Raw genomic sequence first — 24663 nt, forward strand, 5'->3', positions numbered from 1 at the left:
CTCAGGACTTCCCATCTATGGGCCTGGCTCTCAATAGCTAGCTGGCCCCAAGTTAGTTTCCTTTTAAAGGAAGCTCTGACATTTGGGTTTGCCTTCTGATATATTTGTATAAACATTTAACCTCTATAGAAACTAACTACCTCTCTCTGTGTCTGTGTCTGTCTGTTTGTCTGTCTGTCTGTTTATCTCTGCATATCTCATTAATATTCCTTTTTTTGCACTTTCTAATTTGTATAGTATTTATCTAGTATGTGTCTTATCTCTCCAACTAAGCTGTAAGCTCCACAAGGGCTTGGACTCTTTTATTTATCTCTCTTTATCCAGGTACCTTATGTGTGTGTTTGATAGGTGTCTGTTAATGAATGAAAAAAAAAACAGGATATCAGGGTGGCATAGCCATTAAAAATGCTGGGCCTAGAGTCAGAAAAAACCAGTTTTCAAATCTGGCCTCAGACACTTAGTAGTAGCTATGTGGTCTTGGGTAAGTCACTTAACCTCATTTTCTCAACTATAAAATGGGGATAATGATATCATCATTATCTTGAAGTGATCAAAGGAAATAATTATAAAGTGTTAGCCCAGGGCCTAGCACATAGTAGGTTCTATATAATTGCTAGTTATTATTAATCTTCTTATTGAGAATAAATGTGTCTTCTATAGTATTGATCACAACCTTCAATGATTTGAGGAAGACAAAAACTAGGGGAATCGTAGGAAGAGTTAGTATAGGCTATATCAGGGTGAAGAGGGAGGATGGAGAAGGGAGGTAGAAATTGGAGAGTAGGAGAAATAGGGGGAAAAGGGAAGTTGAACATTAGAGGAACTTTGGGCAGAATTATGCTGAAACCCAACCGAGTTCCAAATCAGAGGATCCCTAGTGGTCATGAGGTCCAGAGAGACAGAGGCTGGGGAGTTGTGTATCTGAGCTGTGTCCCTTTCACCTGTCTGGAAGGATGAGTCAGGGGAACATGAGTTCTGACTGAAAAGAATAGAAAGCAGGTCCAGGAGTGTCAAGATAGCTGAGGGTGGGGGGCAGTCAGGTGGCTCAGTGGATTGAGAGCTAGGTCTGAAGACAGGAAGTCCTGGGTTAAAATTTGACCTCAGACATTTCCTACCTGTGGGACCTTGGACAAGACACTGAATCCCAGTACTTACTGCTCTTCTGCCTAGGAACCAAGATGCAGTATTGAATCTAAGAAAGAAATTAAGGATAAAAAAAAAAGACAGAGGGAGGACGTTCCCAACATTCCTAAAGAAACTAAGCCCTCAGTCTGAGCTAGCTTTTTCCTTAGAGGGGGGAAGGTGGGCAACCTGGCCTGCCTTCAAGGAGGTAGCAGGCTCATGTTTCCCACCTTTTCTCTCTTAGGCTTTGTTTCTCTCCACAACCTCCTCATTAACCCCACGGGGGTTTAGAGCTTCCCTCCAACACCTCCTTATCTCTTCCTTATTCTCTCAAACTTCCAGTTCAATATTAAATGCTTCCCTTTCTCTCCTCTTGGCCCTTTCCAGCTCTTCTCACTTTTGAATCTCAGAGCAGATTTTAGCTACGAACACGGTCAATTTGTATAGTCCCCATTTCCCAGATATGGCTACTGAGTCAAAGAAGATTCTGTTTTCAGGTCACCCAAGTTGCCTGGGAGCTGGGAACAGATGTATCTCCTCATTCAATCTCCTGGGTGCTGGCCTAGCCTGACCTGCTCCCTCTGGGGCTAAGCCAAGGGGACTGGGGAGAGCAGGGCTGTGATAGTAGGTTAGGAGGTGAGGCTTCTCTTGCACTCCTGGGTTCTGTGAATTGTCTCCCTTAGGAGCTGTCTCTATCCTGGACAGGTGCCATGGGGAATTTTAATTTGCTTGGGGAGAGGGAGAATGAAAGTTCAGAGATCATGTATCTGAGCACTAGGGCCCTCTCCCTTCAGAGTTTCCTTTCTCTCTGATGGAATTATACCCCAGATCCATTGCCCTTCAGTTGGTGTTGCCCCCAGTCCCTCCTGGGCATCAATGAAACTCAGAATTTTTCAGCCTTCTTGGAATACAAGTGGGCTTTTAAGAGACTGAAGAGATGGCCCAGGAGATAGAGACTGTGAAGAGAGGTGTGTTGGAAGGGGCATCATTGGGAAGTAGCAATGATGTAAGAAAGAAATATCAGTGGAACTTTTTTTGTTAAAGGAAGGGGTATCTGGTGTGAACTTTGGGGCTGACCTGTGTATTGGGTTGAATTATCCTGATTTGTATAGAAACCCTTATATCTATTTCTTTGGTTTTCTCCTGGTGATTATGCAAACGTGTCCCTCCATCAGACTGAAAGTGATTCTGGCATCCTAGAATGAACTAATGACTTTGATATAAGGATCTTAGCCTGGGAAATCTCAAATTTGTGACCATGTATTCTTGGAGATGCCATTTAGCTCTGATATAGCCCTAGAGACAATCACTAACCAAGCTCTGTCTCTTAGGCTGAAGTTCCATGAAATAGTTTAGGGCCAACCTGGTTGGAATAATTTTCTCTTCTTTGCACATGACCTTCGAGTGTGTTACATATGAATTTGGAGTTTTCTTCTGAATGGATTGCCCAGTTCTGGATTTGGAATGAAAGGCCTGAAATTCTAATGCTGCCACTTATGCCCTGGGTAACAATGAGCAAATCACTTTATTATTCAGAGTCTCAATTTCCTGACCTATAAATGAAGGAGTCACACGTGATAATCCCAATGGTCTTTTCTACCTCTAAATCTATGATCCTATAATCTCTTTAAAAAATGTTTTGGGGGTGGCTAGGTAGCTCAGTAGATAGAGAGCCAGGCCTAGAAACAGCTGGTCCTAGGTTCAAATATGGCCTCAATCACTTTCTAGCTGTGTGACCTTGGGCAAGTCACTTAACCCCCATTGCCTAGCCCTTAATTGCTCTTCTGCCTTGAAACCAAAGCACAGTATAGATTCTAAGATGGAAGGTGAGGGTTTTTAAAAAAATGTTTTGATTGTCTAAAGTATAGGAGATAGAGGCCTAAAGAAGACAGAAGAAGCAGATGAGAGATGTAGCCAGCTACGGTTGGTGGGTTTGGCAGGAGAAAGGGAAAGAATATTTGGAGATAGAGTGGCAAGTCCCTCAGTTATATCAGTCAAGCAAGGATAAATACTCAGGGAGGTACCTGGAGCGCAAATTAATCTAGAGAGGTTAGTGAAAAGTAAAAGGCCTAGAGCAGTGATGGTGAACCTTTTAGAGATGAAGTGCTTGGGCCCAGCCCCCATGCAACTCCTCCCATCAACTGTGGATGTGCTCTCCCCCCACCTTTATAACCCCACACAGGGAGGGGCTGCTAGGTAGAAGGGCAGGTGAAATGAGGAATGTCCTCAGTGGGTATAGAGAGGGGAGAGGAGTGGCTCAAGTGCTCCACTCCCCTCCAGCTCTGCTTCCTGTGAGCCACCCACCTTCCCCCCTGCATGCTCCCATTGACTGCTGGGCAGAGTGGTGGGGAATGTGAAAAAATGTCTTCAGGCCTGGTGGAGAGAGGAAGGGGAACAGTTCCACCAGAGTCCCTCTGCCTTTCTAGTAACCAAATGGGGTGGGGAGGCTGGCCATGTGCCCCCAGAGAGCACTCCGCATGCCATCTTTGGCATCTATGCCATAGGTTCACTATTACTGGCCTAAGGTGTTTGGATGTGGTCCTTATCATCCTTATTGCCTTGTCCTGGATAACTTTTTTTTGTTGATCCAGGCCCATTTGGACTGTTATGACCCACCTCACCATTTAAGGTAATGTAGCTTCCTCTCACCTGGAAGGGAAGGCTTAAGTGATAGATCAAGTCAATAGTGTTATTGCCATTATTGTTATTATTACTATTATTTATAGAATTCTGAGAAGCAGTGTGATATGGTGGATAGAAAACTGGCCTCAAAGTTAGGAAAACTTAGGTCCTTCATTTCACTTATCCTGGCTTTGTGAACCTGGGCAAGACCTTTAAACTTTAGTTTGTAGGCAGCTTTCTAAGAGGATCCATGGCAGGGAAGGTGATAACCTGGATTGGCAGAGACAGTATTGTCATCTGAGAGTTCCTTCTAACAATGAAACCCAAGTTTATTCTCTTTCCTACTGTAATATTCTCAAGTGTAACCTCTGTTTGGGGAAACTCCTTTGCAGAGGTCCCCTGGGCTGGCTTCAAGGGAACACTGTTAAGTGGGAAGCTTGCCCAGGTCAACAAGGTCAATGGTCCAGGGCTAAGCTTTGCACAGGGCCAGAGAGGATTAAAAAGAGTCCAAGCCTGTGCCTTCATAAACTTATGAAACCATCAAAGCCTTACGCCTTTTTCTTCGTGTCTTTTTCCTCCTTAATTCTTTACTAAAGTTTTGTTTTTAACTCAGCTGTGCTTTAGGGAAATGAAGGGAAGGGATTTTGTTTCCCTCTTGGGTCAAATAAACAGGGAAAATTTGAGGAAGGGAGGCTGATGACTGGACCAAGATTTGGGTTACCATAGAGCAAAAGCCTTTTCCTCTGTGGATACTGGTTCAGGCCAATTAGAAGTTAAATCCTGAGGGGGTGGGGGCGTATCCAGAGTCAGTTGTGGGTCCCTTACTTCTGGGCAGCACAGTGGCTAGAGGCCTGGAGTAAGGAAGACATCTTCCTGAGTTCAAATCTGGCCTAGACACTTAGTAGTTAAGTGGTCAAGTCAATTAACTCTGTTTGCCTTAGTTTCCCCATCTGTTAAGTGAACCAGAGAAGGAAATCACAAACCACTCCAAAATCTTTGCCAAAAAACTTCAAATGGGGTCACAAAGAATTTAACATAATCTAGTCTCAGATATTTTCTAGCTAGGTGACCCTGGGCAAGTCACTTAACCCTGTTTGCATCAGTTTCCCCTTCTGTCAAATAAGCCAGAGGAGAAAATGGCAACCTACTTTTTTGGCCAAGAAACTCCAAATGGGGTCATGAAGATTTGGACATGACTGAAAAATGACCGAACTGAATTTCTTTTCATTTGGGACCTTTGCATCCTGCCAGGAGTCTCCCACACCAAAGTGACTGCTGAGGCTCTGTTCTGCCTGTCAGTGACCAGCCTAGTCTTCTCCCCTCTAGCCTGGTGGGAGCCGGGGGGACAGTAAGGATGCAACAAGAGGGATGAGACAGCCTCCTCCCCCTTCCCCCCCAGCTCTGAGCAGGGAAAGCTCTGGGTCCTGAGGGGTAATTTGATGGACTGCTGCTAGTTTCAGAGATGTCATCATGGGTAGAAGTATGAGAAATGAGCTTCTATAATCCAGCTTCCATCTCTGCTCAACCTGAGTCAGGCCCAGGCTCTCTTTTAGCCAGCCCCCAGAGGACAGTTTCAGTCATCTGGGCCAGTTTCGTGACTGGGGTGGGGAGGATCTAGTGAGGTATTCAGGAAGTAATAACATTAAGTGGGGGAGGAAAGAATTCCCAGCATAGCCCTTCCAGTGTGTAAGTGCTGAGGTCTGCTTTGGTCAATTAAGAGCCAAGAGGGGAATAACAGAGGAGGAGGAAGACGAGAAGGAGGGGGGAGGAGGAGGGGAAAGAAGAGTGGAGGTGATGCCAAGTCTCTGCAAGGCCCTTCCCTCCCATCCCCACATTCCCTATTCCCTGCTTCTAGCCCTGCTGGAGACTCGGACTCCTTCTGAGAACAGAATACCAGGATTTGAGACTTTATGTGCCTTGGGAGTGGGGAAGGCCTGAGGAGGGGAGCTCAGAACCAAAGACCTTGGGTGTGTGAGGACCAGTTTCCTGGTCTCCAGAAGCCAGCCTCCAATCCCAACTCAGGAGCTCCAAGGGGCCATGAAAATCCTCTTTTCCAGCATCTTCCTCATTGTATGTAGAAAGGCTTCTCCTCTCCCAGCATATAAGGTCACACAAATGCACAGACAAAGCTAAAATGCTTTTTTTTTGCACACATGTGCAGAAGTAGAAGTGTATAGGTACTCATCCAACACCAGTTTAAACATGTGAACGTGTGGATTCCTCTCCTGTCCCATGTACTTGGGTACCTCGGCACGCTCAGGCATACGAGGGCACTGACACAGAATGCGCACACACACACACACACACACACACACATACACACACACAGATGGAGTGGCCTAATCACGTCCTGAGCCAAGAGGCAGAACTCTGTTTAATCCCAACTCCACCGCTAACCAGTCGTGTGACTTCGGGCACAAAGTCTCTTTCTGGTTCCCGGGCCTCAGTTTCCTCAAAGAGGTGGTAGGACTAAGGAAAATCTTTTCCAGTTCTAATATTTTATGTCTGTGTATATACACAAACACTAACTGTGCCCCCAATCCAGACACGTACACCCCCATGCACACACCCAAACATACATAAATGTGTTTTGGAATGAGTCCCTGCTAGGAGTGACTCAGGAATTCCCCTTGGACCACCCATTAGAGCCTAGTGGCATTGTGCTGGGGGAGCACCCCAAGGCGTGGGGAGGGTGTGTCTGGGGGGAGCACCCCAAGGCGTGGGAAGGTGTGGCTGTGGGGAGCTCCTCCAGATAAACTCGGGTAGGCAGTGGTGGGGAGCGTGGCTCAGGGTGGGTGCAGCAGAGGGTAGCCCGAGTGATTAGCCGGTCAAGGGGCTTCAGTGAATGCATCCAGTAGGGAAGGAAATCCCAAGTCTGGAGCCACTTGGGTAGCCGGGTAGGGCTCCGGTTTTGGAGTAGGTTGACCAGGGTAACACAGGCTAGCAATGCCCCAAAAGGGGCCCCCACACCCACCATGGCCCGCCAGCCTGCCATAGAGACACCGAACACAATCGAGGGCAGCAGCAGGAAGCAGATCAGCAGGTAGAGCACGGCAAACCAGCGGTACTTGGCAGTGCGCCGGCCCAGGGCTTTGGCCATGTGGATGGGCAGCCGTGTGCATGGTATTGGGTACCACAGCAAGATGCCAGAGATATTGAAAAAGAAGTGGCACAGGGCAATCTGAAGGTGGGGGAGAAGTGGAACACAGATCAGCATAACCATCTTTCTGGAACCATCTCCCTATCGGCCCCAGGAATGACCACAGGTCTAGCAGAGCCAGGGAGCCTAGACTCTAATCCTACTTCTGTCACTGACTATCCACGTAACCTTGGCTTAGTCACTGACCCTCCGAGGGCCTCCGTTCCTTCATCTGAAAGATGCTCAGACGGGAGGTCGTACTAGGTATTGGCAAGTTCTGTATTCCAAGATTCCTTCTAGTTCTGTTTTCTATATTTAAGGACCATTCTAACCTGTTCCAAGGATCCTTCAAGCTCTGACATTCTGCACTATATGGTTTAAGTTCCTTCCATCTCTGATGGTCTCTGGTTCTGCTACTCTCTAAGCCTCCGCTGCGCTGGCCACCAAGTCCAGGTTAGTCAGTGCCTATCATTTCTCTCTAGGGGACCAAATCCCTGACTTCTGCCCTGGTCCCAGCCCTACCTCCACCTCCCACAACAGGTACCTGGAAGGCACTGGAGAGCTTTTCTCTGGGGCTGGCAAGGGCGGCAAGGATGGCAGTGGTGGTAGTGCCAATGTTGGAGCCTAGGGTGAGGGGATAGGCTCGTTCGATGCTGATCACGCCCAGACCTGGGAAGAGGTGGGTCAAGTTCTGAGGATCTCTGGTCACCTCGGTGTCTCCAGCCCCTCTCTTTCTAATTCCCTTCCCTAATTCCACAACCCTTTCCACCCTACTGTCCCCAACTAACCCCAATGCACTCACCAATGAGTGGGGTGATGGCTGAAGTGAACACGGAGCTACTCTGCACCACAAAAGTCATGCCAGCACCCACCACCATGGCGAAGTAGCCAGTCACCCAGGTTGAAGGGATGTGGTGAAATCTGTAACAAGGTACCCCCACCCCATCCCCACAGCCTATGTTAGTGGGAAAGGAGCTATTTTTAGGCATCAGCTTAAATCGCATGGGGAGACTCACATAGAGAGGATTTAGATTATGAAGAAACCTAGAGGTGAACTCGTTTAGCCTCTCTGTTTTACAGATGAAGAAACTGAGGCCTACAGTGGTCAAATGATTTACCCTAAATCACACAGCTAATAAGTAGCAAGGATTCAAATACATGTCTTTTCATTTCAAATCTAGACCTCTTTCCTTTAAACTATATTTGACTGGTGGAGAAAAGCCAAGCCCAGAGAAACAAAAATGGTAACTTGGAAGTCCACAGAGGACACAGAGCTAGTGGCCTATTAGTTGTCACACGTACCTCAAGAAGTGCTGATGAATTCCCATGAATCCCATAGCTGGGAACTGGAGGGTAAGATGGAAAATTATAGTAGCTCATATCTTCATGATGGTTTAGAGTTTACCGAGTGCTAGGTAGCGATGAGGATTATTGGTAAATGACTACTAAGCATCACTGAGATTGGCTCCAGACAGACTAACCTTATTTTCTGTGTTTTATATGGTTACTAGGCCAAGAAAATGCTATGATTCCTGGACATAAACAAAGCATTTGACAAAGTCTCATGGTATCCTTGGGGACAAAATGGAGCAGTAGAGGCTGGATAAACATAGAGTTTGGTAGAATTACAACTCGTTGAATGACCAGAGAACCCAAATAATAACTATAGGGCTAATGTCAGACCAGCCATCTTTAAGTACAATGTCTGGCATCTCTGTTATTGCTGCTCTTCCAGACCTGTGATTTCACTGGTGAATGGAACTCCTTAAGGGAAAATTCTTTCTACAATAGATAAATCTAGAGACAACTTATCATTAATCTATGGTCTTAGACAAAACTATTCCTATTGGTTGATGCTATAAAGTTTGCTTAAAAAAATCCTAGGGAATCAGTCAGCAAAAGGAACAAGTTGAGACAATCGATAATTTCAGCCCAGTTATGAAACTACAAAATAAAGCCACAAAAAGTAATCTTTTGATGTTTTAATAAACAGATATTTAGATAATATTTCTACATAATAACAAAAAATATTAGAAAGGGAAATCCCATTCAAAATAATAGCAACAAAACATAACACATTTGGGAGCTAAATTTGTGGTCTTATAGATTTGACTGGGGCATTGGGAAATTAAGTGAGTTGCCTATGTCCACAGCTAGTATATTTAGGAAAAAGACATGAACAAGTCACTAAACTGTTTGCCTCAGTTTCCTCAACTGTAAAATGGGGATAATAACACTAACTTCCCCTGGTTGTTGTATCAGAGAAGGTAATATTTGTAAAGCATTTGCCACAGTGCCTGGCAGATATTAGGTGCTTTATAAATGCTGATCCTGTTCCTTTAGGTTGTTAGGAAACAGACGGAATAGCCTTTCCAGAGCCCGTCATGAGACAAGAATATATGAACCTCTCCTCCCCTCTGTCCCCCATACCCCAGGATGTCCCTTCTCTGCCATATTGATCCTCTGACCTTGAACTGTTCTCTGGGATACCAAGGTACATCTCTACCAATTCAATTTGCCCTATGCCCACTTTCCCTTAAGTCACGGCCAGTGCCAGCTCACCAGTGTTGATGACCGTCTGGACCACCTTGGCTACCTGTCCCTGGAGCACAGAGTTCAGCAGCTTCACCAGAAGGATAAGGCAGGTGCATAGGAGGGTGAGGGAGCCAGCAAGCAGGATTAGGCCCACAGCCAGGTCGGGCAATGAGGTGTCCACAAATAGATGCTGACCTGACAGGGGTAGGAGCAGTACTGCTGAGAGCCTGGCAGCCAGGCCTGGAAACCTCCCTCCAGGAAAACCCCTTAGCTGGCCGTCATATCACCCTGAGCCCCAACTAGTGCTCCTAACCCAGATCTTCAACCTGAACCCACAGCCAGGTCTTTAATTTGAATGCCCAACTGGTCTGCTCCACCCAAACACATCTAGGGCTACCAGGAAAGGGCACAATCAGTCTATCCCTGCATCATGCCTGCCCTCTTACCTGTATCCATCCCCTCTTGTGCATCTTGTACCCACTGATGCCCTAAGGGAAGTATTTCGGTCCTACTTTTTGCTCTCCCAGAACAGAGACTATCAGGGATTTGTAGTCCAGCCTTCTGGGAGCACATCTTTCCCCCGCCCTTCCCTTTGCCCATCACCCCACCAGGATTGCCCCACAATTAAATGACCTACATTTCTCCCCAGTGGTGTTCCCCAGGGTCCAGCTGATATTGGCATCTGCCCGGGGCATGTCAGTAATAACCTGGAAAAGGGGATGAGGTGCAGCAGAGTCAGGAAACTTGGCCAAAGAATCATATCTCTTCCCCTCTTTGCTGGGCCAAGTCTGCACCCCTTAGCCCTTCTCATGGAGCTTGGGGAGCAGAAGGGTACAAAATGTGGCAATAAAGTTATGGAAGATAAGATTAGAAAAGAGTAAGATTGGGGGTGAGACAGGAGAGGTGAAAAATAGGCTGGGGGAATGATGGTGAGTAGGAGGATGGAGATGTGCTGTTGGAAAGGAATGTGAATTAGATGAGTGAGTGATGGGGTGAGGAGGGAGATGAGTGTGTGGTAGGAGTAACACCTGTTTAACGTAGGCTGAGCTGGTCCTTGAAGGGGATAAAGAGGTCATTTGGCTTCTGGGTTGCCTGTGGCCTAAAAGGTCTAGCCTACAAATAGTTGGGGTTAGAACCTTTATGGGTCTGCAGAGAACCTCTTCCTGACCTAGCCTGACTGATTGCTGGGGTGCCTGGAGGTAGAAGGGTGTGGTATTTAATTTGAGTCTGTATGCTTTAAACACACACACACACACACACACACACACACACACACACACACACAAAACTCACCTTCTGTTTCAGTATTAATTCTAAGACAGAGGAGTAGCAAAGGCTAATTATTTGAGTTAAATGACTTATGCAGGGTCACACAGGCAGTGTCTAAGACCAGATTTGAACCCAAGTCCTCCTGAACTCTAAGCCTGGTGCTACCTAGCTGTTCCCATCTCCCTTTTAACTTTAGAAATTATATCTTAAAAAATCTGTTATTTTGTTGACTATTAAATTTTGTGGTCCATGGATGCCCCTCTGCCTTCTCATCACTGGAACTGAACTACCAGAGCCACCTAGATTTGACTTGGCTAAGAATAGAATGAAATGAAGGATGGGGACGATATGGGAACAAGATGTTGGTGTACTGAGAACTGGGGTAAGGCAAGGTGGGGGACAGGGTTAAGCTGAAAGGACGGATGGGAGTGAAGTAGGGATAGGAGTAAGATGGGGATGACACGGGGACAGGACTGGGGAAGAAAGGGATTGGGATGAGGTGAGGGTGGGAAGCCATGGGAGTCTGAGGATGAGTTGGGTGGTACCACCGATCAGGGTGGGTACCACAATGTAGGAAGGCTCTCTCCATTGAACTCTTAAATCTCTGTTCTATGATCTCTTTTAATCTAGAGTCATTAATGATAAATAATTCCGTTGTGCTGTGATTTTAATAAAAGCCATCCTTTTTGTGGAAGTAGAAGTCTTTTGGCACTCCCAGGGAACTGGTCTAGCACAGAATGGCTATCTAGACCACAAGTTCAGAGCCCGGGGGCCCTCTGGAGGAAGGCCTGAGAATGGCAAGAGGGAGAACTGGCCTGAGTTGTGCCCTGCTGGTTCTGTCTTACTGTGTGCAGCACCTGACCAGACCTTCGCTTTCTCTCTGCTGTGTCATGCTTGCCACTGGTTCCAGGGCTCTGAGTCTTGTTCTCAGAAGGGAGGAAGTGAGCCTCCTTTTTCTCTCTTTTTCTTCCCCAAATGCCCTGCCCACCCCAGCACAGGGCTTCTCATAGAACCTTAGGCTATATGGCAATATATATAAAATATCATTATAACTATAATATATACAATCATAAAACAAGCATAATATATAATTATGGTATGTAACGTATATAATTATATATGTAGTAATACTATATGCTCTAGACCAGCGATGGCAAAACTATGGCACAGGTGCCAAAGATGGCATGCGGAGTGCTCTCTGTGGGTATGCAGCCCCTCCTCACAGTTCATTACTAGAAAAGCAGAGGGACATGCACGGAGCTGTTCCCTTCCCCCTCTCCACTGTGCCTGATGACATTTTTTCATATCCCCACCTCTCTGCCCAGCAGCAAATGGAAGTGCATAACAGGGCAAGGTGGGTAGCTCACAGGTGGCAGAGCTGGAGGGGAGCAGAGCACTCAGAACCCTCCCTTCCCCCTCTCTACACTCACTGAGGACATTCCTCACTCTTACCTGCCCCTCTGCCCAGCAGTCCAACAAGAGTGCTTTCTTCCTCCCCTGTGTGGGGTAAGGGTAGGGATAGGGCACACTGGACACTAGATGTGGAAAGAGGGGAACAGCACTTGTTTTAGGAGGTTGGGATGGGGGTGGGGCCCAGTATTCTATCTCTAAAAGGTTTGTCATCACTGATATATGCAATTATAATATATACTATAAAATTATATATATGAATATATTATAAATATAATAATGAAGCAGTCAATATATGTATGACCTGAACCCAATTGGACCCGGTCCAGTCAGGTTGGGACTATGGACCAGGGGCAGAAGAGTGGCAAGGGCTTGGCAATTCAGATTAAGTGACTTGCCCAGGGGCATCCTGCTAGCAAGTGTCTTGGGTCAAATTTGAACCCAGGACTTCCCATCTCTAGGCCTTACTCTCAATTCACTGAGCCACCTAGCTAGTTGTCTCTACCTTACTGTTTGCAAATATGACCTCATTTTATCCTTACAACAACCCTAGGAGTAGATGCTATTATTATCTCCAGTTTACAGATAAGAAGACTGAGAGATACAGGTTAGGTGACTTGCCCCAAACCATGCACTGCTGGAAGTGTCTGAGGTTGTATTTGAACTCATTTTGCCTGACTCTGGGTCCAGCGCTTTATCCTCTGGATACCCGTCCACCTCTGCCCAAGTTCAGGGACCTTTCATCACTGCTATTACATTAACCTCCTAATAGTTTTTCTGGTTCCAGTTCTAATCTTTTCTCCACACAGCTACCAAATTGATATTTAAAAAATTCAGATATAGTTATATCATCCTCTGACTCAAAAATGGCCAATGCCTCCCTATTGCCTCTATGAAAAAATATTAAAACATCAGCCTGGCATTAGAACCCATTAATGGGGCAACTGGGTGGTATGGAAGGTCTTGGGTTCAAACCTGGTCTTAGACATTTCCTAGCTGGGTGACCCTGGGCAAGTCACTTGGCTTCCACTGCCTAGCCCTTACGGCTCTTCTGCCTTGGAGCCAATACACAGTATTGATTCTAAGACAGAAGGTGAGGGTTTCAAAAACAAAAAAGCCATTAACATATGGCTCCCGATCCTCTTCCAGCATTGCTTTATATTTGACAGTATTTCCCCCCATGCTCCTCTCTTGTCAAACTGGTCTGCTGAGCTGTTCCCTGAACCCAGTAATACATCTCCCACTTCCATACGTTTGCCCAGACCACCCCTATATCTGGAGAGTCCTTCCTCCTCACCATTGCCTTGTAGAATTCCCCAGCTTCTTTCAAGGCACAACTAGCTCATGGGCCACCAGCTCTCAGCCCTCTCCCTCTTAGAGTGACTTTGGAACCACTTGGTACTTCTCTGGATACCCGTGGTATCACCTCAGGTAAATCCTGGAGTTCAGGGGGGGCTTCTGTTTTTCTCTTTGCATTCCCAGCAGTGCTTAGCATGAGGCTAAATATGTATTAAGTTGATGTGAGGACTCACAGCCTGGACTCGAAGGATTCCCTTTGAGTTGTGCCTAACCCCTGACGTTCACTGGCTGGTTCTTACCTCCAAAGGGTCAGATTTACCTCTGAGGGAGAGGAGGGAGTAGAGTTTGGATTTGGGGTGAGGGTAGGGGCTGGGACTCACCTGGGAGAGGGTGTTTGGGACTAAGCCTTACCTGTGGAGGGGGACTCACCTCTGAGGGGGGACTGGGGTCACACCAAATCCGGATGAGGCTGTGGTTTCGAAGTGTCTCGTCTCCTGTGGCGATGCTATTGATCACCGATTTATCCAACTGGGGGGGGGGGGGACATGAGAGGCACTGAGAGAATGGCAGGAGGAAATCTGACCCTGGGTAAGAAGGACAGGGACAGAGTTATTAGGACCACAGATCAAGACCTGGAAGGACTCGTACAGCTTATTTACTCTAACTGTCTCAGTTTACAGATGAAGAAACTGAAGCCCACAGAGGTGAAGTAACCTACTCGAGGTCATACAAGTAAGAAGAAGCAGAATTCATGTCCTCTGACTCCAAATCCAGCACTTTTTACTGGCAGCTCCTTGGCCTCCAAAGCTATTGATGGTCTTTTCTCTGGCCCTCTCATGATACCACTAGCCCACGCCAAGCTTGGCCAGGATGCCCTTTTACTTCCCTGAGAAAATTGTGCTTAAAAACAAACAAACAAAACCTTACCTTCTGTCTTAGCATTGGTTCTAAGACAGAAGAAGAGTGAGGACTAGGGAATTGGGGTTAAGTAACTTGCCCAGGGGTCACACAGCTAGGAAGTGTCTGAGGGCAGATTTGAACCCAGAACTTCCAGACTCCAGGCCTGGTACTCTATCCACTGGGCTACCTCACTACTCCTAAAAAAAGTGTGCTTTTGAGAAGAAAAAGGTGAACCAAATGTATAGAGGAGAAACTTGTGTAATTACAAAGTCTACAATCTCATTCTAAAGGCCAGCCAAGTTCCCTAGCTAATCAGTATTGCTTTTATTAACTCCATTCCTGGCCCAGCCTCTCATCACCTAGCCCTGTGATTTTATTCTAGAAGAAAGACTCAGCCCAACCTCTTCTCTCTCACCTTCCCTAAACCTGGCTTTCAGTGTCTTCTCTCTTTTCATGGTTTAATCACCCTGGCCCACCCTAAAACCTCAGTGATGGGTTCCTCTTTCCCACTTTATATATTGTCTTCCCTCACTAGAATGTAAGCTCCTTGCTGGCAGGCACTATCTATCTATCTATCTTTCTATCTTTCTATCTTTCTTTCTTTCTTTCTTTCTTTCTTTCTTTCTTTCTTTCTTTCTTTCTTTCTTTCTTTCTTTCTTTCTTTCTTTCTTTCTTTCTTTCTTTCTTTCTTTCTTTCTTTCTTTCTTTCTTTCTTTCTTTCTTTCTTTCTTTCTTTCTTTCTTTCTTTCTTTCTTTCTTTCTTTCTTTCTTTCTCTTTCTCCTTATATTTGCATTCCAGAACCTAGTGTTTTACCTCATACACAGCAAATACTTGATAAATGCTTATTGACTAGTTTAGTAACTGGACCAGTGCTTCCAGCCACCATTCATCCAATCCATGTTCAACATTTTCTCTTAGCCTTATGAGTCATTGATCTCCTAATTAGAACTCTTTTCTGCTGATCCCAACACACCAGTCGTAGGATAGACTCATAGATTTCTCAAGCTGAAAAAGTGTCCTTTGAGATGAGCTAATCTAATTTCTTCATTTTACAAGGAGGGTACTACAAAATCAAAGAAATGAAATAAATTTGTCTAAAGTCCATGGTCATATATGAGTTGTTGCCAATGCTGGAATTTGAACTCAAATCTCTGGGCTGGAGGCTCCTAGAGGACCATATACACAAAAGTTCAAAGAGACCTTAGCAATTATTTAGTCAGATTATAATTCTAGAGTTGGGAAGAACTTCAGAGGCTTCTAATTCAGTTCCCTAGCTGTACGTGGGAAGAAAGTGAGGCCAGAGAGAATAAGGGACTTCCCCCAAGATCCTATAGCTAAGTATCACAGGTAGGATTTGAACCCAATTCATCTGACTCAAGGCACAATGGATAGAGTGTTGGGCCAAGAGTAAGGAAGAGTCACCTTTCTGTGTTCATATCTGGCTTTAGATACTAGCCGTGTGACCCTGGACAAGTCACTTGACCCTATTTGTCTCAGTTTTCCTCATTTGTAAAATGAGCTCATGAAGGATATGGCCAACCCATTCAGTATCTTTGACCTCAAACAGCGTCTCAAAGAGTCAGGCATGACCTGAACAAGAAGAACATGTGATTCAGTTGAGTCAGTGTTTCTTTCCCCTGATTCATGCTGCCTCCCAACCCTCTCAGACTAAATTCACACCTGGCTCCATTTCTACCATCCCATGTATTATTAATAACATCTTATAGCTCTTTGGAGTTTACAAAGCCATTGTTTCACTACTTCCCTAGGAAGGCAGGTAATATAAGTATTATTGACCCCATTTTACATACTAGAAAACTGAGGTTCATCAGTTTAAGAATATGGCAGTCAGGACTACAAACTAGGTTTTCTGTCTCCAGTCACAGCACTTTCTTCCTCTCTGTGAAAGCCTCCCGCCACCACCTGGGAAAGGGGGATTTCTTTAGAGAGGAACAACAAAAGAAGAGACCCTCTCCTGGCCCAAGAATGACCTGAAGATCCCCAGTCCGCACCTGGATAATGAGTCGGGTGAAGGCTCAGTGATGATCTTAAGCAGGTCTGGAGCATCTCGGCCACCTCGGATTTTGAAGGAAGTGACCACCAGGTGCGTGAGGTGGTGCAGGTAGCCAGTAGCTGCCTCCAGGGGCAACAGGACAAGAACTGAATAGCCAGTTAAAGCAGTCATGGACTGTAGCCCCTGCAAAAGGCCCCTGGGGTGGGGGAATGGGAAGGACTTTAAGTCCAGAACCAGAACTGGAGAGGGATGGAAGAAGGACGAATTTTGCAGGGTCTGTGAGTCAAGGATAGGAAGAGAGAATTTGGGAAAGGGACAAAGAAAAATAGGGAAGTGGGGGAGTCTGTCTAGATTGGCAAATTTTGAGGAGATTCTTGGGATCAGTACTAGGTTGGGAGGGAATTTGGGGAATCTTATGAGCAAATTTGGGAGGTTAGGATTAATCTGGATGAGACTGGGATGGAGGGAGTTTTGTGGATTGAGTTAGAACAGGAAAATTCTCAGAAGAGAATTCAATATGGGCATTTGGGAGCCAAAGCAAGTTTGGGAAGGAGGATTATGATAGTGGGAATTTGGTCAGTTAGGATATTAGCATTTGGGAGCCAGGATAGGATGAAAGTAATTTATTGGTCAGAATTAGGCTGGGGAAATAGAGGCGCTCAAAGCTATTTTATGAGAGTTTGCTATTGGGATGAACACAGAGTTTGGGTGGGGATCAGAGTTAAGAAGGGAGAAGTTGGGGAACTATGATTATGAGGTGATGGTCAGTGCATGGGTAACGATAGGGAAGAAAAGAGATCATTGTCAGAATGGAGGGTTTGGGGTCAGCTTTTAGAGCAGAGGAGTCTGGGAACTGGATAAGGAGGAAGTTTGGAAGTGGCTCAGAGTGAAAATAGAGCCCAGAATAAGTTCTACAATGGTTGTTTCAGTGAGGAGACATCATGAAGGGCTCCACACCCCTTCTGACCACTCAGCTACTACCCAGTCAGCCTTTCCCCTCCCTTCTCACCTTCGGAAGTCACTCCTATCTCCAGCCTGCATTAAGGCCACGATGGTGTTGGTGACAGATGTGCCAATGTTGGAGCCATGACAATGGGAATGGCTGACTTGACTTCTAGCACTGTGGGCAGGAGGGGAACAAAGGCTTAGCCGCCATCTCCAGCACCACCATTGGCCCCCTCCCAACTCCTGCGGATGATGAAAGATGTCGGACCACTCTTCCTTGGGCTGCTGGATCTGATACTTGCCCTTACCTCCAATCTACCCCCCACAAAAAAGCTCAATGCCATGGGACAGGGGAGGTTGAGCTCTAGTCTTCCCCAAGAACTCCCCATTCCTAGTAGCTTGTAACCTAGTAAGCCCAAGTAGTGACAGGCCATCAGTCTTGCCGCCAGCTAAAATGAAATGAACTTGTCACCAGTGTGTTAGGCTGAAATATTCTCATTTTGTTTCAAAGTAATGGCAAGCCTGTCTGTACCTGTTCATATTTCCTTGTTTTTGTCTCCAAAAGACGATAAGGGAAAAAGAAGGGGAAATTAGCTAGTGAAGCATTAAGGCAGTGTTGGTTGAACCGAGCTTTTCTGATTGGTTGAGAGTGAACCAAGGAGTATAGGATGTATCAGTGAGCATAGGGTACAATGCCAGGTGGGCACAAGCAAAGAATGATATTCTTGGGGGAAGCTAGGGGCCCTTAGCATGGGGTTCATAAGGAAGAGAGGACCGTGAGCCAAGCTAGCTTGAGTTTAGCTAGTTTGATAAATGGTTTAGAAATTTGGGGGATCCTTTTATTTGTTGAATTAAGTTAATTAATTCATTGCATTAAAGTTCCCAGGTACCTCCCTCCTCACCCTGCACTAGAGATGGCACCATTTGGCAAAGAGGGATCTTTTAATTATCCCTGCTTATTTTTCTGAAGTTATTTATTAGTTTATTCCTGCTTATAAACTTTAGACAATACCCCTCTTCTTTTCTCTTCCATTTTTCTTTGCTGAGAAGGGGGGGTATAGATATGAAACCTTGGGTATACTATCAGACTTAGTTAATATATTGGTTAGCTTTGCTGAAATGGGAGATAAAGGTGAAATAAAAATAAAAATTTTAATTTAAAAGGTCTTTTAAATAAAAAAAAATTAAACTCTCATCTTCCGTCTTAGAATCAATACTATGTATTGTTTCCAAGGCAGAAGAGAAGTGAGGGTTGGGCAATGGGAGTTAAGTGACTTGCCCAGGGTCACATAGCTAGGAAGTGTCTGAGGGCCAGATTTGAACCTAGAACCTCATGTCTCTAGATCTGGCTCTCAATCCTCCGAGCCACCTAGCTGTCCTTGCCCACTTTTTTTCTCTTTTTATGAAAATACCCTTAGAGTTTTATGCATGCCTCCAGTGTCTTGGAATGTATCCAGACATTATATCTCAGTTGGCTTTGAAGCTACAGAATGACCATGGCCATCTTTATTTTCACCCTTTGTGGAACAGATGCTTACGCCACAAATAGAAATAAGAAAAAACTTGACCTTCTTGAAGGAGACCTTCTAAAAGACAAAATTCTGGTTCCCCCCTCTGAGAAGAAATACTCAATAGACCATTCCCCCATTAAGGCATATGTGTGGGGGCAGAGAGTGTCTGTGTATCTGACTTTCTTGAATAAAGTATATATGAGTTGACAAATGGGCTCTGGATCTTTGACCATGCTGGGCATGTCTAAACCCTGACTCTATGATTTTTAATCTAACAACAAAGGTCAGTTTTTGACTCAGAAAAAAAGAAAATTTCCTCTTCTGAGCTGAGTTTGTGGAAACAGAAGGAGAGAGAACAGATCCCAGAATCAGTTGTTAGTGTCAATGGAAGGAAAAAGGAGAGAAGAAGAGAAGTTAGGAACCAAGGGCAATAGCTCAGGGAGCAAGCCCCTCTGGAAGGCTCAGTGCCTAGAGTTAGAGTTACTGACCAGGGACATTTAGAAAATAGGAAAAGTGAAGGTCCTGGGAGGACAGGCCAAGTGTTGCCTGGGTAAACTCCAAAGAGGACCTGGGATTCCTGGAAGGTGACTGTATAAGTGAAGGCTGAGACTTAGCAACAGAAAACAACAACCCTTATCTTCTGTCCCAGGGGCAACTTTAGGACAAAAGGCAAGGACAAGGCAATTTGGGTTAAGTACTCTGGCCAGGGTCACCCAGCTATGAAATGTCAGGCAAAATTTGAACCCAGGTCCTTCTGACTCCATGACTGGTGCTCTGTGCACTGAGTCACCTAGCTGTTCCTCTGAGCACCAAATTCTTACTACTGACTCCCTTGTCCCTTTGCCCTGTGCCTTGGTCCTCTGGTTTACTCCCTGTTTCCCACAGGTCCCAGCCTCTCCCCCGCCAATACTCACAGCCTGAGGAGACCATGCTGACGATGATGGAGGTAGACGTGCTGGAGCTCTGCACAAGGACAGTCACCAGAATCCCCACCACCAGGCCGCCACAGGATTAGACAAGATGGCGTTGTCCTTGAAGATATCTCCAGCCACCTTCCCTGGGGCAGGAAAGTAAAGGGGAAAGGGTTGGGGATAAGCCCCACCATCTGCTCTCAGTTCTCTCAACCTTCCAACCTTCTTGGTCAAAAGATGGCTCCATGCCTCTGAGGCCCAGGCCATGTCCTGGTTCTCTGAGCCAGAGTCTCCATCTCTCTTGGCCCAGTGTCCCTCAGTTCCTGTTCCCAACCTGATGGGGAGGTTCCTCGACCCAAGACCTCTCTTCTGCCTCTGCCTGCCATCCCTTCTTCTTCTACGTACCCCCAGCCAGCTGGAAAGCTGAGCTGAGCACATCCAAGGAGCAGACAAAGAGATAGAGGAAGACGAGTCATCATGGGAATCTTGAGAAGGGTGACACAGGCTGAGTGGAGCCGCTGGGATGCCCTGGTTCTGGGGAGACACAACTCTAGAGTGAGCCCTTCCCTTCCTGCTACTCTTCTCCTCACCAATAACATTTTCATATGATCTGTTTCCTTCCCCAGGCCACTTGCTATGGATTCACTTTTCCAGGAGTCCACTCCTATATCAGAGTCTTTTCCTATTGGCCCCAATGATATAGGCCCCCTCCCCTTCGTTTTTTTTTAATTAAATTTTTTCAATTACACATAGAAACAATTTTTGATGATTTTTTTCCTGACATTTTGTGATTCAGACTCTCTCCTCTTTCCCTTCCCCTTCACTCCCCAAGGCGGTAAAGAGTCTGATATTGGGTTATGATATAGGTCTGATAGAGATTCCCCATGCCATGACAGGTGACACATATCAAAATAGAATAAAAAATTCTTGAAAGAAATAAAGTGAAGATGGCATGCATTGATCTGCAATCAGATTCCAACAGTTCCTTCTCTGACTGTGGATAGCCATATTTCTTCCTCCCTCCCTCCTTCCCTTTCTCCCTCCTTCCCTTCCTTCCTTCCCTTTCTCCCTCCCTCCTTCCTTCCTTCTTCCTTCCTTCCTTCCTTCTTCCTTCCTTCCTTCCTTCCTTCCTTCCTTCCTTCCTTCCTTCCTTCCTTCCTTCCTTCCTTCCTTCCTTCCTTCCTTCTCCTTCCTTTCTTCCTTCCTTCCTTCCTTCCTTCCTTTCTTTCTTTCTTTCTTTCTTTCTTTCTTTCTTTCTTTCTTTCTTTCTTTCTTTCTTTCTTTCTTTCTTTCTTTCTTTCTTTCTTTCTTTCTTTCTTTCTTTCTTTCTTTCTTTCTTTCTTTCTTTCTTTCTTTCTTCCTTTCTTCCTTTCTTCCTTTCTTCCTTTCTTCCTTCCTTCCTTCCTTCCTTCCTTCCTTCCTTCCTTCCTTCCTTTCTTTCTTTCTTTCTTTCTTTCTTTCTTTCTTTCTTTCTTTCTTTCTTTCTTTCTTTCTTTCTTTCTTTCTTTCTTTCTTTCTTCTTTCTTTCTTTCTTTCTTTCTTTCTTTCTTCTTTCTTCTTTCTTTCTTTCTTTCTTTCTTTCTTTCTTTCTTTCTTTCTTTCTTTCTTTCTTTCTTTCTTTCTTTCTTTCTTTCTTTCTTTCTTTCTTTTCTTCTTTCTTTCTTTCTTTCTTTCTTTCTTTCTTTCTCTTTTCTTTCTTTCTTCTTTCTTTCCTTTTCCCTTGCTGAAACAATCAGAACCCCTACCCACTTTCTCTTCACAACCCAGCACCTGGCTTCTGTGTGTCCTCCAGGGCCAACTTGGGGGGCAGTGGGTCTGGCTCATAGCGTTCCAGGGTGTCTCCACATAGACAGCCACACTCAGGAAGGGCCCCTGGCCCCATGGTGGGGAAGGCATAGGCTGGGGCTCCAGGAATCCGGTGTAGAACTAGGGAGAAATACTGAGAGATAAGTGACTGAGATCCCTTGGGACCCTCAGCTCTGGGGGTGTGGGATGTACAGAGCTGGACAATGAAAAATAGCATGCTGCCCCTAGGCAGTCCTCTAGGAGCACACTCTTGGAGGGGATCTCTGTTCCACAGTGAGGTGCTCAGACTAGGGCAAGATCTGTGGCCAGCCCCTCCCCGCCCCCCCCCCCCCCAACAGGTGGAACCCTGTCCAGAAGGAAGTCTGGAGTCAGGAATACTCTGTCCTTACCCTGAGGACTGGGTGTATAGGCAAAGGCTGCTCCTCGGATCACACAGCGAGGGCTGGCAGCTGGCAGTGGGGATAGGCCAGGACACATGTGTCTCTCTCTGTAAGGCATCATCCTGGAGAGAGACACCAGAGAGGTCCCTAGGACCAGATGTTCCCTCTTTGGGTTCCCCCTTCCCTAATGGAGAGCCTTGAATCTCCCCCACCCCATCCCCACCTCCTTTTCCTCTATGTGCACCTACACACACTGTTCCTGAGAGCTGGGGCAGGAGGCCCCTTGGGGCTGGAGCAGCCTGGGGTTGGAGACTGATGGACTTTGGGACAGCAGTGAGGACTGAAGTTATGTTGGAGTCCTGGTGGCCGGGGAATGAGGGCTAGGGGACGAGGTGAGGTGAAAGGGCATTGAGGGGTTAATAGCCTGGGAAGCCAGCGCTAGGGGTCTGGGGAGTAGGAGAAAGAGACAAGGATGGCAAGTGGAGTCCAGGCTGCCTGAGTCTGAGAATTGGGAAGGAGCAGTGGGAGGGAAACTTGGGACCTGAAGCCTGCCTGAGTGCCTGCTGCCTTAGCCACTCACCTGGCTGGCCTTAACTCCAGTACTCTGACTCCAGAAAGCTATGGGAAAATCCTCGTGGCCAAAGTAAAAAGGTTTTGGGGGGGCTGAGACCTTTTATATTCTCAAGCCAAGATCAAAGTCCCTCCAGACCCCAGCCACCTTCTACAGTTACCTAATTAATCTCCTCCCCTAAAATTCCTCCCAGTTAATTGCTAATCGTCAGGAGAAGTCTTTGCCTATGTGGGGGGAGCCACCTCAGGTTCTTTCTGGGCAATCTCTGCTCCCCACTCTCCCCACCACCACTGCCACACCTAGAACTGCCTAGGTTCTAGGTAGTAAAACGGTCCCCAAGTCTACAACCTTCTGTGCCTGGGGCCCCAGACACTGAGGACTGTCCTCAACCAGTTTTAGGATCTCTCAGATTTTCCTCCCTTCCTTCCTCACTCCCTCCTTTCCTTCCTTCCCTCCTTCCCTCCTTCCCTCCTTCCCTCCTTCCCTCCTTCCTTCCTTCCTTCCTTCCTTCCTTCCTTCCTTCCTTCCTTCCTTCCTTCCTTCCTTCCTTCCTTCCTTCCTTCCTTCCTTCCTTCCTTCCTCCCTTTCTCTTTCTCCTTCCTCCCTTTCTCTTTCTCCTTCCTTCCCTCTCTCTCTCCCTCCCTCCCTCTCTCCCTCCCTCCCTCCCTCTCTCTCTCTCTCTCTCTCTCTCTCTCCCTCCCCCCCTCCCCCTTTCTTCCTTTCTTTCTCTACTAAGTATTGGCTCCAAAACAGAAAAGCAGTAAGGACTAGACAGTTAAGGTTAAGTGTCTTGCTCAGGGTCACACAGCTAGGAAGTGTCTGAGGTCATGTTTGAACCTAGGTCTTCCCCACTCCAAGCCTGGCTCTCTAGTCACTGAGCCTCCTAGCTGCTCCATACCTCATATTTTCCTCAGGGAGAGGCTCCCTTTCCTCTCTCCTATCACTCCCTTCCCTCCCTCCCCACCAAGAATTTCTCCAAATGGGCTGTCTCTTGGCTGTGCATTTATACATATATCTTTTGCATGTGTGAGTCTCTGCATATGCATATCTGCGTTTGTATGTGTGTTTTTAGGAATTCATTTCTGTCAGGCAGGCAGTGAACATGTATTAAATATCCACTATGTGCTGGGCACTATTCTAAGTACCCACTGAGGGAATGCATGTCTCTGAGCCTAGGGTTGTGAATGTGTCTATGTGTAGTCATGGTGACACAGCCTCTACTTGAGAAGCTCTACTATGTGGAGCTTGGGCCTGAGATGAGAATGAGGACCCATGGGACAGACTTTTGGAAACTCCGAGATGTGGCTGTGGCTTATCTGGAGGGATGGACCATCTGGACTAGCTGTGCTTGTGTAGGGGATCTTGGCCAAACTCATCCTTGTCTTCTGGATCCCTGATAGGCCAGAGATTCTATAGCCTGAGGACCAATTGGGGCCTAAAGATGGAACCAGCTAAAAAACCAGGGCAAAGGATGGCGAGAGAGAGGATCAGGGAAACTGACAGGTTAAGGACTTGCTGTAGGACTAGGGGCAGGTGTCTTATTGAGGTTCAGGTTGGGGAAACACGACCAGGGCTAGGCTGGAATTGTGCTTAAGAGGGAGCATGGAACTCAGAATGTTGAAGGTGAAAGGAAACTTGGAGCATTTAAAATTTTTTTTTACTGTTATCTTTTGTTTTTATATCATATTTGATTCCAAATATATCTTTCTGCCTTATATAGCAAACTATCCCTTGTAAAGTTTTTTTTTTCAAAAAGAAAAGACAATTCATTGAAATTAAATGACATCAATTGTGTTTGATAGCATGTGCAAGAGTTGTTCTCTATAATTCCTTGTATCTGAAATAAGGGGGGGGGGAGGTTTACATATCTTTTCTTTGACTAGGCTTGGTCATGGCAATTACATAGATTTGATTTGGGGTTTTGTTGTTGCTGCTATTATTGCTCTTTCTATTTACATTGTGGCAGTCATTGGGTATATTATTTTCTTGATTGTGCTTGTTTTATTTTTTTCCTAGGTTATACACATATCATCATGCAAAACACACTTCCATGGGGCAGCTGGGTGGCTCAGCAAATTGAGAATCAGGCCTAGAGACAGGAGGTCCTGGGTTCAAATCTGCCCCCAGACACTTCCTAGCTATGTGACCCTGGGCAAGTCACTTAACCCCCATTGCCTAGCCCTTATTGTTCTTCTGCCTTGGAACCAATACACAGCATTGATTCTAAG

The 24663-nt window shown here is 46.1% G+C and overlaps 1 protein-coding gene across 1 annotated transcript; it reads right to left on the reverse strand.

Moving 5' to 3' along the window:
• Window positions 1-6074: 6074 nt before the first annotated feature.
• SLC34A1 (solute carrier family 34 member 1) lies at window positions 6075-22551 on the reverse strand. The gene is given in 19 exon segments (XM_056811697.1): window positions 6075-6469; window positions 6472-6925; window positions 7428-7552; window positions 7686-7804; window positions 9442-9613; window positions 10056-10125; window positions 13826-13924; window positions 16310-16329; window positions 16332-16461; window positions 16463-16503; window positions 17319-17399; window positions 17402-17431; window positions 19682-19771; window positions 19774-19824; window positions 20084-20150; window positions 20152-20206; window positions 21442-21604; window positions 21874-21986; window positions 22445-22551. Coding segments are annotated over 18 exon segments (1962 nt in total). The 5' UTR covers window position 21986; window positions 22445-22551; the 3' UTR covers window positions 6075-6386.
• Window positions 22552-24663: the final 2112 nt, after the last annotated feature.

Source organism: Monodelphis domestica, chromosome 1 (assembly GCF_027887165.1).
Source record: "Monodelphis domestica isolate mMonDom1 chromosome 1, mMonDom1.pri, whole genome shotgun sequence".
Taxonomy (NCBI): domain Eukaryota; kingdom Metazoa; phylum Chordata; class Mammalia; order Didelphimorphia; family Didelphidae; genus Monodelphis; species Monodelphis domestica.